The sequence below is a fragment of the Aspergillus tubingensis genome, assembly GCF_013340325.1.
Source record: "Aspergillus tubingensis WU-2223L DNA, scaffold_8, whole genome shotgun sequence".
In the NCBI taxonomy this organism is placed as follows: domain Eukaryota; kingdom Fungi; phylum Ascomycota; class Eurotiomycetes; order Eurotiales; family Aspergillaceae; genus Aspergillus; species Aspergillus tubingensis.
In genome coordinates, this window is record NW_023336282.1 from 2389030 (window position 1) to 2402860 (window position 13831).

A 13831-nucleotide genomic window follows, 5' to 3' on the forward strand; every position below is an offset into this window, starting at 1 on the left:
GCATCGCAACCGAAGCTCCGATGGCTATCAGCGACTTTCCCGCGGAATCCAACTTGCATTTCAACTTCTCCAAAGCACCGCCGCCTGTCTCTTCTCCTCACACCAAACACACACCATGGCAGCCGCATCAACAAACCGTCTACGGCTCCTCTACACCTCCACGAGGGCGTCCCTCCCTCAATCCACCCCCAGCATCCTCACAACCCGCACCTACGCCACAACCGATTCCTCCACCTCCGCCACCAGCACTCCCAAACCACGCCGCCGCACCGCATTCACAGACAAGCTCAACGCCGGCCCATCCTTCGGCGACTTCGTCTCCGGAAACAACGACAATGCGCCTCTCCTCGACCCCTCCGAAGCCTACGCCCTCGAAACCGCTCTCGTCGGCCCCGCCGGCCGCAAAAAGCAAATGACCCGTCTCCCACCCTGGCTGAAAACCCCCATCCCAGACTCCAAGAACTACCAACGCCTCAAGAAAGATCTGCGCGGCCTGAACCTCCACACCGTCTGCGAGGAAGCCCGCTGTCCCAACATCTCCGACTGCTGGGGCGGCGGCGACAAAGCCGCCGCTACCGCTACCATCATGCTCATGGGCGATACCTGCACCCGCGGTTGCAGCTTCTGCAGTGTCAAGACGAGTCGGAGGCCCGCTGCGCTGGATCCCCATGAGCCGGAGAACACGGCCGAGGCTATCTCCCGCTGGGGATTGGGGTATGTGGTGCTGACGAGTGTGGATCGTGATGATCTTGCGGATGGCGGTGCGCGCCATTTCGCTGAGACCGTGCGCAAGATCAAGTCCAAGGCGCCTAGCACCCTGGTTGAATGTCTGACTGGTGACTACCGCGGTGATCTGGATATGGTGGCGCTGGTGGCTAATTCGGGATTGGATGTGTATGCGCATAACATTGAGACTGTCGAGGCTCTTACCCCCCGTGTTCGCGATCGGAGAGCTACCTTCAAGCAGAGTATTGCTGTGTTGGAGGCGGCGAAGAAGGCCAACCCGGAGGTAATTACGAAGTCGTCACTGATGTTGGGTCTTGGGGAGACCGAGGAACAGTTGGAGCATGCGCTGGCGCAGTTGCGTGCTGTTGATGTTGATGTCGTTACTTTCGGACAGTATATGCGTCCGACGAAGAGGCATATGGCTGTGCATGAGTATGTTCATCCGAAATGGTTCGAGCATTGGCAGCGTCGTGCTGAGGAGTTGGGCTTCCTCTACTGTGCTTCTGGACCATTGGTGCGCAGTTCTTATAAGGCTGGTGAGGCGTTCATTGAGAATGTCTTGAAGAAGAGGCGCGCTGGGGTTAGTGATGCTGTTGCTGAGAAGAAGGTTGCTGCTGCTGTTGATGAGGCTACTCGTTGAGATTTAGCTTAACCTGTTCTCTTCGAGCTGTGTACGATTTCTTGTGTTTGTCTTTCGGTTCATGGGCGCATGGTTGCATTAAATGGGGCTTATACTGTGGTTGTTTCGAGCTTCTGGTTTTAAAATTGGTCTACTTACACACACATATTATCAACTACGACTAGCATCGCTAGGATTCATTAGGAATTGGGCCCTGGATGAGCGGGATGGGCTGGCTGTCTCAATCATCTACTATAGGGTCGTGGATAGAAAAATACTAATTCAACATGTATGGCATCCATTTCACATAAAAGAGGTAGACGGGAATATTGTCAACATCAGCATCAGCCATTATCATGATCTCGCAATTCGTTCGAATCAATTCAGAATTTGTCCGGTATGTAGCTAGCCCATCATATAGTAGTCGTATGTATTTGTACCTGCCCGTGTTTGTTCCTTGCCTACTCCGACGCCCGCATGTAAACGCTCTGGTGCTCATCGTTCTAATGCATGAAACTATTTCCGCTTGGCTTCTCGAATTCGCATGATAGGGAAAAGGGGGTGAGGGAAGGGACGTAATGGTTTGGAGTTGGGCTTGGTCTGTCTACACATGCCAAATCCAAAACCTGGGGGCCAAAGAGAGATAAAAAGAGATAGATGTGGGTGTAAAAAGATGGATAGGGAAATGATATGGGAATGAAACGGAAAGAAAGGAACCTATCCAATAGTGCGCGGGAGGACTCCAATAACGGGTTGGAGGAGTAGTAGTAGAGTACGCACCTGGCGACATGTCCGCATGCTTGTCGCCGAGCTGACTAGTGGAAGACGCACGTGTTCGTGTCTTTCTACTGATCGCTTGGTCACTGTAATAGATGCTCGGTAGCACATCTTCAACTACGCAATCAGCTCGGAAATGTCATCCTTGGTCAGGCCAAGGAGGTAGAGGATATCCACGAGGCTCTCGCCATTGAGACGAGTCGGTGCCTCGAGCTGCACCTTGCTCTTGGCCCGCCAGGCGACTCCCAGTCCCGCTGCGTGCAGCATGAGCAGGTCATTGGCTCCGTCACCAACAGCGACAGTTTGGGAGATAGGGATGCCATGCTCCGCGGCAATCGAGTGAAGAATCGAGCGCTTCTGGCTCGCATCGATGATGGGGTATGTGGGGACCAGTTTGCCGGTCAGGGTTTGCGTCGTAGGATCGATCTCGAGCTAATCAGGGTATTAGTGCTTGAGCGAAAATACAAAATATTATCGATGGGTCGAATGTCGCATCACATACATGGTTGGCATGCGCGTAGTCAAGTCCAAGTTGTTCGGCAAGCCACTCCGCAAGAGGCTGGAAGCCTCCACTCAAGACTGCCATTTTGCAGCCGAGGGTCTTCAAGGCCTTGCACAGCTCACGCGCACCTGGAGAAATGGTGATGACGGACTTCAGCTTCTCAAAGACGTCCGCAGGAACACCCTTCAGCAGACTGACCCGCTCCCGGAGAGATGCGGAGAAGTCCAACTCGCCGTTCATAGCACGAGCCGTAATTTCCTGCCATCAATATCAGTATATACAACGCCTTGCCATCGTTATGCAAAGAAGGTACGAACCGAAACCTCCTTCTCCACGCCGATGAACTTGGCAATCTCATCGATCACCTCGTTCTGAATCAATGTACTGTCCATATCAAACACCACCAAGCGCTTGTGCCGACGGAAGACGCTCTCCCGCTGGAGGACGACCTCCACATTCCATTCACGCTCGAATCGCCATATGCTCTCATGTTTCCGCAGATCCTCAAAGGTAAGGTAGTCCGGGTTGGGAGGAGGCGAGAAGGTGACTTCGACGACGCGAGGCTGGTCGTGACGATCCAAGCAGCGATGCGAAGTGTTGGTGCGCTGATACGGGGTCGGAAGGGTTTCGATGATTTGAAGGAAGTTGGTCAGGCAAAGCTGTGATACAAACGGGCCGTACAGATGATCAAGCGGCTCCGGCTCTGGGGCGGGAGGCTCCCGTGGGATCTTCTCGATATCGACCGTCGGGGCGGAACCTACGGGTACCATGGGTGATGGCAGAGTTTGGCCAGACCCGACATGAGGGGAGGAGTCGGGGTGCAGATGGGGATGGATAGGATCAGCAGACTTGTAGTAGATCGTAGCGACCAGCTGCTGTGTTCCAGTAGGCAGTTCATTGGACTGTTGGTTGAAGATGCTGTGGATAATGCCACTGTCGGTGACCTTCTCGGGATCGGGGCTAATGGGATTAGCTTTGACGGACAGCGCAGCAAACGCTGACTCGGGAGAATTGCCAATCACGTTGCCGATGGTCTGAATGGGGGCAGAGGGTTTGTACTGCTGATGATCCTGGATGAAGGATGCGCTGGACAGGGTCTGTCGCAAGACCGGGCGCGTTGGACGGCCGTTGTTGGTGGGGTTGGGCGCTGCCATTGTGCCGGACTAGAGAGTTTTTGGCGCAAAAGAGGAGAGAGGAGAGTTGAGTGAGTGAGGGGTGCAAGTGGGATTCGGAGGTAGACGGAGATTGATAGCACAGGGCGAGTATGCAAAGCAGCGGATGATCCTCAGCAATCAACAGCGAATCCACCCGGTGGGAACAGAACCCTCGACACGCTGGAGCAGTCGGGAAGCAGAAGGGGGAGATACGAGAGCGTCTAGACAAGGTCAAAACGAGAGTCTGGCTTTGAACTCACGGCGAATTTCCCCTGCAGCTCCGATCGGCCGCACGTGGTGGGGGATCCCGTGCCCCTCGGTCACATGAGCTCGAGTCATGTGCCTTCACCGCCCGGCAGAACCAGGCCAACTTCTTCCCCACCCCAAGAAACATGAAAGATGGAGATGACGATGATATCAATCTTTGGGGAAGGGGGGATTCATGGAGCAGAGCAAGCACACTCCAACTGCCACCATCGGTTTAGTATGACAAATAAGGGTCTATTCTGACTAGTCGCCAAGACAAATACAATGACACTAGATCTAGTTATCTACAAGTGTCTGACTCAAATCAGCCGGGTTTGTTTTCTAAGCAATTCATCTCCTCCAGTCCGAGGCTAATCATCAACTAGATCTGCACCTCTCTGGGGCCAGAAAACAGACCGGAACAGGGATACCATGCCATCATCAAGATAAGATGAGCAACGGCTACACGGAGTTGCCGACCGGATGAACTTTGATGCCCTTCGCCCATGTTCTTCACTGTTCCAACTTCACTGTGGACCATGCTGGATTTATCAGCAATGGCACCTGCGGCGGTTGTTTCAGTGGATGAGCTAAGCGTGTCCGGGTGCGCAGAGTCACCCAGAGCGCAAGTATTGCGTGATTTCCCCAGGACATGAGGAAATTAAATTTTTCAGCCCAGTCGCCCAATTGTGCAGGCGGTCACAGACAATGTCGTGATCGAGAAACGGCAGAATGACCCGGCATGTATGAGGGACTGAGGGCAGGAAGAACGGGTGCCCCCGACCCGATGATGTCGTGATTGCCCCTGTCCTGTCTTTCTTTTATATCGGACTGGTCAGGTCGTCTCCATTGTGTTCTGTCTACATCATCTCTTGCCTCCCACTCCAGTTCCAGTCCTTCCGTCATCCCTCCAAGTCTGTCGAGCCATTACATATAGACCCGCTTGTATTTCATCTGCTCGTCCTTGGGATTGACTTGTCTACCATATACCCTGTCATTCGACTCCTCAATCACCATGCCTGCGAAGACATCTGAGAACTACCCCTCTGCCTATGAGGCTGCCGACACTGCCACCGACTCTGGCTATGTCAGTGGTGGCTCTAGTGATGACTACTCTCCAGAAATCGTCTTCACTAAGCCTCACTTGAACTTTCTCAACAGACAATTGCAGTTTCTTGAGCCTCAAGGTCAGCATGGGTTGCCCCTCTCACGCGTCTCCAGGCTAAGTTGACTAACACAAATGCAGACGTCCTGAGATGGTGTGTCACCTCTCTGCCTCACCTCTACCAGACCACCGCTTTCGGTCTCACTGGTCTTGTGACCCTGGACATGCTGTCCAAGCTGGACGTGCCTAGACCCCAGATGGTTGATCTCATCTTCCTCGACACCCTCCACCACTTCAAAGAGACCCTGGATCTGGTCGACCGTGTCCGCCAGAAGTATCCTCTGGTCAACATCCACGTCTTCAAGCCTCAGGGTCTCGAGACCGAGGAAGAATTTGCCCAGAAGTACGGTGCCCGTCTCTGGGAGAAGGACGACCAGTTCTACGACTGGGTAGCCAAGGTTGAGCCTGCCCAGCGTGCCTACCGCGAACTCAACGTTCACGCTGTCCTTACTGGACGTCGTCGCAGCCAGGGTGGCAAGCGTGGTGACCTCGACGTCATCGAGGTTGACGAGGCTGGCCTGATCAAGATCAACCCTCTCGCCAACTGGACCTTCGAGCAGGTCAAGCAATACGTCCAAGAGAACGATGTTCCCTACAACGAGTTGCTCGACCGTGGTTACAAGAGCATTGGTGACTACCACTCCACCCAGCCAGTCAAGGAGAACGAAGATGAGCGGTCTGGTCGCTGGAAGGGCCAGGAGAAGACCGAGTGCGGTATCCACAACCCTCGCTCCAAGTATGCTCAGTTCCTTATGGAGATGGAGCGTAAGCGTCAAGAGGAGGCCCTATCACAGGCTCTTCAGACGTCCTTGACGACATCCGCTCAGTAAAGGCCGCTTGTCTTCTTTCTCACCTTGCATCTATAACGGCGTTCTATGACCTGGGAGTTTTATCTGGAGTGGAGTTACATAGCCTTGTTGATTTTCTTGTTTCAAAAAGAGACCCAATGGTATGGGAAAAGGAGGATTATTTTTTATGACATCTGGGAATTCAAAGGCCGCTCGTCAATCCTACTCCGATCGGAGATACTGTACATACAGGGTTGGCGGAGACTGGCAGTGATTTGCAAAAGACGGCTTACAAGCCAAGTACATTAATGACTTGCATGATACAAATGATTAGACTATTTTATTCTACTTTTCTTATTTTTCCCACCTTAAGCTTGAATTGGACCCTATATGTAGACTCGCGGAGTGTAGGACTGTGGGGTGGGGTGTTCGAACTTCAACCCTATCCGATATCGCACCCGACCCAACCGAATAGAAAGTGAATTTGCTACTATGAATCCGTTGAAGGAATTAAAGTTTGCTGATTCGGATCGTCCGGAACTGCCTATTTATCGTCTGTAAATACTGATTGAATTCCTTTGATTCTCAACGAATACTCAGCAGATGACCAAAACCCTGCCAAGACCATAGATACTACGTTGAGCGCCTCCGGATATAGTGCAGTGGGCTAGATTACCCCAGCCTGCGGTTGAGAATTGCTTGTTATCCTTATAGACCAACAGCAACAGAGCTTTTTCAAAATATTACCTAACATGAATTAATATAGTATGATTTAGAAGATTTAGTAAATTGGTAAATAGCCCGCTGGGCTTCGGGCGCATGTCTAAATCCTTCCGCGAAAAATAGTAAATGTAATTCCCACACATACCTACACATTCCTACACATTTCATTGTGCCTCTCTCACTTGTCGTAAACACGATTGATTATTTGAATGGAGAAGGTATTTCACAACATATTTGGGAAAATAGCGAGATGATGAGTGCTAAGCCATTCACTCACTCGCACTCCTCACCTCCCTTCGGGAAAATCTTCCGCATCACATAATATTTCCGAAGAATGAGTAAATTCGCTTTGATACGACAGTTCCAGATTCCTGGCATATGAAAGGATGTTAAGTTTTCTGCTGTGTTTCATTTCAACCTTGGATACGTGACAGGAAAGTGATCTTATCTTATCAATCTAATCAGTTCAACCTTATCAGCGGCAGGAGAATGGGATTGTTGCTTCTCGTGCGAGAGATTCTAGGTTGATTGTTCTGCCCCATTTTCTTTTATGTAAGAGTATGGGGGTGGTGTTTACGTTCTAGATTCGAATATGCTTAAAAATTCTTGGAAGGGCGGCTTATGTGCCACTGTTTCCCCAGGGAACGTGCACTTTCTCGCTTACTTTTTAGCTTGGATTGTTGGACAGTTGGGAGCGCTGGTTGTTTAAAAAGAAATTAGCAGCAGGATCGCAGGCACTCAAACTGTCAAAGACTGCTTGCTTGGTTTGGGCCATAGATTTACCATTTTGCCTGCTTATAGACCCTAAATCGAAGTAAGTTAAGGCTCTCAGCCTTATGGTTCATGCATGACAGGTGTTGTGGCCCGACGATGCGGTGTAGGGCTATACTAGTTGGTTGCATCATTTACTTCCAATTATCGTCATTCTTGGCTACACCACAAGAAAGGATTGCATACGTCTGCAACCCCTCCCGCTCTTTAAGAGAAGCCACATCCCGCGCTCCCGGACCCTGAGACCCTGGACTAAAATACGATCACGCCGTGAACAGTTCCACAGCGGACCGACGCAAGTCAGATGAGTTCGTGATATACTATGTGTGCGTGGAGTGGCTGTTCAGTGTTACCGCCTGGATGATGTCGGCAGACTCAACACTAGCACTAGGTGTTTGTCAAGCGTTCCCCGGGCTTCTGCTTATTCGAGATGAGTGACACAGGTCTTTTACTAGGCGAATTGGCACTACTAGGAAAACCTTGACTGACATCTCCGCGGATACTGCGGCTGACTGAGAAATCAATATCAGATTTTGATCTTCCGGTTTTATTCTTCTCGTTGTCATGGTGTCCCAGCAGCAGGTCGCTGCTTAGGGCAAGCGGGTCACCTGAGCGACAGGGCGGAACCGGTGCCAAGGAGGGACTAGGCCTCGGCTGGCGTAGTCAATCACGCAAGCCGAGCTGGAGATGTCGTGATCCCATCACGTGATTTTTGCGGCGGCGGTTTTTTTTGAAACGCGGCGGACGACCAAGGAAATCATGTTTGACTGGTATGTTTCAAAACCGTTTTGCCGGCTGGGCCTGACATCTACAATAATGATCGGAGGAAACTTTTCTATCTGAGAAATGTCCACGCATGCGATTGACATCTCGCATACGCTGGTGCTTTACTTAAACGGCAACTATCCTGTTGCCCCCCCTGAAAATCATGACTTGTTCTGGGCTCCGTAGACCCAGCGGGGGAAATTATGTGGCTTTCAACATGAGGTTGATGACGACGATGGGGGGGGCAGCGATTATCCCCCGTGGTTACGAGGGCCGCCCCGTATCTCCGAGGAGAGCCCATCCGCCATCGGAAGTACAAACGTAGTTCAAGTTCAAGTATAGAATAGAGGCGTCGGCTTAAGCGCCCGCCCTTCTAGAAGGCCCTAAAAATAGTGAACTTATGAGGATAGCATGCTGGAGACCAGCGATGGCGCCATCGCGCTGGGGATGAGCAATTGCGAATGCGACGTGTGTGCAGCCTCATCGGGGGGGAAGGAAAAGAAGGACAGACAGACGTACGACACAAAGGCATACGTAGACGCTCTTCGTACCAAGAGTCCGACAGCTCCACCACCTTTCGACGAGACCGCAGGACAGATCCCGATGGTTGGTTTGGCTGGAACGGAGAACTTGACGGTCGTTGGAGAAAGCATATTGGTCATCGCTGGAGTCCCTCAATCTCCTGAATTGCTCGAATTGGATCATTGCCTTGGTTGCTCCGCTGTTCCCCTCTTGACCCCTTCCTGAACTTTTTTTCCCTTTTCCACTCTTCATAAACTCCATTCTTCTTCCTTCTACCCCCCTCCACTCTTCTCTTTCTTCTTTATAATCCTCTGGGACCCTCCAGACCCTTTCCTTTCCTTCCTTTCTTTTCTCATCACATCTTTGCTTGAGTGGAAATCCATCCCTCATCATCCTTTCACAATGGCCAACTCTCCCCACGGTGGTGTCCTTAAGGACCTTCTTGCCCGCGATGCTCCCCGCCACGACCAGCTGGCTGCTGAGGCGGAGACTCTCCCTGCCCTAACTCTCACTGAGCGCCAGCTCTGCGATCTGGAGCTCATCATGAACGGTGGTTTCAGTCCTCTGGAGGGTATGTTGCCAATCATCCATCCCACTTTCTCCGTCCTGGTTGCCCGCGACTACCCGTCCGCTTGCAACCGTCGCGGGGTGAATTCGTCAGTCTTGGCTAACTCCGGGCGCAGGCTTCATGAACCAGAAGGACTTCGACGGGTATGCTACGATCCCTTAAACTCCATCAATTTACGCCAGTAGTCCTCGAAGCGACACTAGATTTGCAGAACGAGGACCTGTTCAACAGGCGAAAGTATTGGGGGACAATTAGCTGACATCGGTTTTCGTTCAGTGTTTGCGAGAACTGCCGTCTTGACGATGGCAACGTTTTCTCCATGCCCATCACCCTCGACGCCTCCCAGAAGACCATCGACGAGCTTAAGCTCCAGGCCGGCGCTCGTCTCACCCTGCGCGATTTCCGTGACGACCGCAACCTGGCCATCCTGACCATCGACGACATCTACCGCGCTGACAAGTGAGTGGAGCCCCTCTTTCCTCTTTGCCTTGTGAATTTTTCCGTACGAATGGGAATCGCGGGACCTTGGCGATCGCTATATCTCTTACTTGAACGGGGCGTTCGTGAAACGAGAGATTGGCATCGCCGGCCTTGGTTTCCCACGGGCGGAGTTCACTAGCCGTCGGGGATTTTACAGATAGTGGGTCTCGATGACGCGGATGGGCTAACGATGTGCTTTTCACCCCTAATTTAGGCAAAAGGAAGCCAAGCTGGTCTTTGGCGGAGACCCGGAACACCCTGCCATTAAGTACCTGAACAACACTGTCCAGGAGTTCTACATTGGTGGAAAGATCGAGGCTGTCAACAAGCTCAACCACTACGACTATGTCGCTCTTCGCTGTATGTCTTTGCCCGTGCGCGATCCTTGCGACCGCATCCTGATTCATGTACTGACCGCGCGGGCCTCCTAATTTAGACACTCCCGCGGAATTGCGTGTCCACTTCGACAAGCTCGGCTGGTCCCGAGTTGTCGCTTTCCAGACTAGGTACGTGTGGCCGAGACCAGCTATAGTGCACCCGTTATGATGCGCGCGCGACCTTACGACTAACGGTCCCTCAGAAACCCCATGCACAGAGCTCACCGTGAGCTGACCGTCCGTGCCGCTCGCGCCCGTCAGGCCAATGTCCTGATCCACCCCGTCGTTGGTCTCACCAAGCCCGGTGACATTGACCACTTCACCCGTGTCCGTGCCTACCAGGCCCTCCTGCCCCGCTACCCCAACGGAATGGCTGTCCTGGGTCTCCTGGGTCTGGCTATGCGTATGGGTGGTCCTCGTGAGGCCATCTGGCACGCTATCATCCGTAAGAACCACGGTGCCACTCACTTCATCGTTGGTCGTGACCACGCCGGTCCCGGTAAGAACTCCAAGGGTGAGGAGTTCTACGGTCCTTACGATGCTCAGCACGCCGTCGAGAAGTACAAGGACGAGCTTGGCATTGAGGTCGTCGAGTTCCAGCAGGTCACCTACCTGCCCGACACCGACGAGTACCGCCCCAAGGACGAGGTCCCCGCTGGTGTCAAGACCCTCGACATCTCTGGTACCGAGCTCCGCAAGCGCCTCCGCACCGGTGCTCACATCCCCGAGTGGTTCTCCTACCCCGAGGTTGTCAAGATCCTGCGTGAATCCAACCCCCCTCGTGCTTCCCAGGGTTTCACCATCTTCCTTACCGGTTACATGAACTCCGGCAAGGACGCCATTGCTCGTGCCCTGCAGGTCACCCTGAACCAGCAGGGTGGACGCTCCGTCACTCTGTTGCTTGGTGACACCGTCCGCCACGAGCTCTCCTCCGAGCTGGGCTTCAGCCGTGAGGACCGCCACACCAACATCCAGCGCATTGCCTTCGTCGCCGGTGAGCTCACCCGTGCCGGTGCTGCCGTCATCGCTGCCCCCATTGCTCCCTACGAGGAGTCCCGCAAGGCTGCCCGTGAGGCCGTCGCTGGCTCCGGTGGCAACTTCTTCCTCGTCCACGTTGCTACTCCCCTGGAGCACTGCGAGAAGACCGACAAGCGCGGCATCTACGCCAAGGCCCGCCGTGGCGAGATCAAGGGCTTCACTGGTGTTGATGATCCTTATGAGGCTCCTGCTAACGCCGATCTCACTGTTGATGTCTCCAAGCAGAGCGTCCGCAGCATTGTCCACGAGATCATCCTCATGCTCGAGAGCGAGGGCTACTTTGACCGCAACTAGATTAGCGTAGGCGCTTGGGAAAATATTGGATTTTATTTTGCGTGATACAGGTCGGATTTCAGAACCCTGGGAGGTTTTAGAGGATCTATTGCTCTATAGAGAGATTTGGAAATAATATTTGATTCCCCAATACAACTTCGGAGATTGTATACCAAGAATAACTCTTTCCTTCGTAATGTCTTTGTAGTTAGTGTCTGTCACTAAGGCTTTGGGACTTTTCTGCTTTTCGCTGACTACTGTCAACTGGTGGGTTCAGACGGGCCGATCTGCAAACCACGCAAACACGCACCTGCACCTGACTTGGGTTATTCTTCCGCCGACGACATCGTGACCCGTTCTAGCACCAGCAGCTCTGCGACAAGCATCACAGAATGCTAACCCATCGCGTTCCAATGCCTCGAATACCGGGGTCTGGTCGCTTGCTGCGACCTCCCATTCTACGCAGCGCCCGCTATCCCTCCCGTCCCTTCACGCAACAATCTCGTCGACAAGTCATCTCCCCACCTTTGGGTCGGCCGCAGCTACCATTCCTCACATCCCCGGCAGGCAGTCGACCTCTTCCGCCCTTATCCTTGCATCTCCGACAACATTTTGCGCGGCTGGTATCGACCGAGAGCCGTGACTACTATAGGCGACGCATTTCCAATGGACTTAAAATCGGTCTTTCGTTCTACGCCATGCTGGTGTTGTTCCAAGTGATCAAATTGGGCGTATACCAGGAGGACATCGAACACAAATGGCCAACACCGCCGGAATGGTCTTGGAAGAGTCGGTGGTGCTTGCGCTCGGCACAGGCACTGCAGCACCCTGAGCAGATCGGCAAGCTCATGACCAATTGGCCCATGGTTGCGGGATACCTGAAAGATCTGCTGGAGCGATTGGAGGATCCGGAAGGCGAAGGAAAGGGCATTATGGAGCAAGAAGATGGAGGATTTTTGGTCGAAGGTGTTGGAAAAATGGGATATGATGTTTCTGCGAAGAGTGAGCCGTGGAGACGGGGCTACTTCCAGGCTCTGATGGGAGCTGCAAAGGCTGCGGAGAGTCTGGAGGGCTGGTTGACCGATCGCAAACAGCGTATCTCTGCTCCTGCGGAGTATGTTGTTGGCCCCTCGAACCCTCGCCCGAGGCCGATGCCCGCTGGACAGCAAGCTCCTCTGGAGGAGAACTGCGAGGCTGCTTCTCCTAGTCCGGAGAGCTTCTACATGAAGATCCTGACGACGCGGGGCTTCGACACGAGACAAAAGGTGGAGGCAGCGCTCTCGTATGCGGATTGGCTCGATTACAAGGGGTTGAAGAGTACTTCGCGCGATATGTACAGCTGGGCTATGGATATCGCGGCAGCCGGATCTTCCGTGGATGCCACAAAAGTCGTGGATCTGAAGACAGGCGTCTTGAAGAACGATGGCAAGCTGTTGCCATCTGAGAACATCATCCGTGTATCCACGGCCCTCGCCGTTCACCACGCCAAACAGGGTGACCTGCCAAATGCGTTATCCATCTTCACCTCCGTGCTGAAGGCCCGTCGATCCCTTCCCGCAGCTTCATCCGACTCGGCTATTCCATTCTTCCCCTCTCGCGCCCCCTCGGGCAATGACCCCTTCCGCGCTCTGTTCAACTCTCTCAAAACCGTCCTCGTCCCCGTGGAATACCCGCCTCCTCTACCGTCAGGCGACGAACCACCTCAGCGAACCCCCACTTCCGTCTGCGACGAAGCCGGCCTCATGACCTACATCGGTGAGATCATCTACGCCTCCTCCTCCAAGGAAGGTGGTCTAGCATGGACCCGCGACGCTGTGGACTTGGCCGAAGCTACTATCTTCGAGCTCGGCACTTCCGAGGAACTCCGCGAGCCTCGCGACCGCTGCGCAGACTGTCTGCGCGTCGGTATCGGAAACTGGAAGACCATGGTCTCCCAGCTGATCAAGCAAGCCGAAAAGGACGAGCAAGAGGCCATCGAGAAGGCCAAGAAGGCTTGGTATGGAGGCCAGAAGCAGATCGAAGCCAAGACTCTCGAGAGGAAGAGATGGGAAGCCGAACGCTTGATCCTCGATGACCGGACGAGAAGACTCCGCGACTTTGTGGACGACGATACGGCCTTGAAGGGAATTGCGCCCAATAGCTCGCTTTTCACTTAGGCATAGGGTCTGGTAAATCTTCCTGGTTTGTCTGGTGTCATTTTGTCGAATCAATGCATGGAATCGAGGAGTTGAGGCGAGGACATCTATCATCTATCTATTATGAATAAGCGCTATGGGTTGTCAGGGATAGGGTAATTTCTCTTCTCTGTGTAAAATTACAATTTACTTTGAAATACCA

At 53.1% G+C, this 13831-nt stretch overlaps 5 protein-coding genes across 5 annotated transcripts; 4 read left to right on the plus strand and 1 right to left on the minus strand.

Annotated features, from left to right (window-relative positions):
- Window positions 1-115: 115 nt before the first annotated feature.
- On the plus strand, window positions 116-1366 carry AtWU_07157 (lipoate synthase; the record flags this gene model as incomplete). The annotated part of the gene is made up of 1 exon (XM_035502266.1): window positions 116-1366. The coding sequence occupies one exon, from the start codon at window positions 116-118 to the stop codon at window positions 1364-1366; it is 1251 nt and encodes a 416-aa protein (XP_035358159.1).
- An 873-nt stretch (window positions 1367-2239) lies between these two features.
- Window positions 2240-3778, minus strand: AtWU_07158 (phosphoserine phosphatase SerB; the record flags this gene model as incomplete). Its single annotated transcript, XM_035502267.1, has 3 exons — window positions 2240-2554; window positions 2625-2882; window positions 2942-3778. 3 exons carry the CDS (start codon window positions 3776-3778, stop codon window positions 2240-2242), a joined length of 1410 nt encoding a protein of 469 aa, XP_035358160.1.
- Window positions 3779-5039: 1261 nt separating this feature from the next.
- Window positions 5040-6019, plus strand: met16 (phosphoadenylyl-sulfate reductase (thioredoxin); the record flags this gene model as incomplete). The annotated part of the gene is made up of 2 exons (XM_035502268.1): window positions 5040-5211; window positions 5271-6019. 2 exons carry the CDS (start codon window positions 5040-5042, stop codon window positions 6017-6019), a joined length of 921 nt encoding a protein of 306 aa, XP_035358161.1.
- Window positions 6020-9160: 3141 nt separating this feature from the next.
- Window positions 9161-11515, plus strand: sC (sulfate adenylyltransferase; the record flags this gene model as incomplete). The annotated part of the gene is made up of 6 exons (XM_035502269.1): window positions 9161-9329; window positions 9442-9469; window positions 9603-9785; window positions 10021-10166; window positions 10243-10312; window positions 10387-11515. 6 exons carry the CDS (start codon window positions 9161-9163, stop codon window positions 11513-11515), a joined length of 1725 nt encoding a protein of 574 aa, XP_035358162.1.
- A 371-nt stretch (window positions 11516-11886) lies between these two features.
- Window positions 11887-13650, plus strand: AtWU_07161 (uncharacterized protein; the record flags this gene model as incomplete). Its single annotated transcript, XM_035502270.1, has 1 exon — window positions 11887-13650. The coding sequence occupies one exon, from the start codon at window positions 11887-11889 to the stop codon at window positions 13648-13650; it is 1764 nt and encodes a 587-aa protein (XP_035358163.1).
- Window positions 13651-13831: the final 181 nt, after the last annotated feature.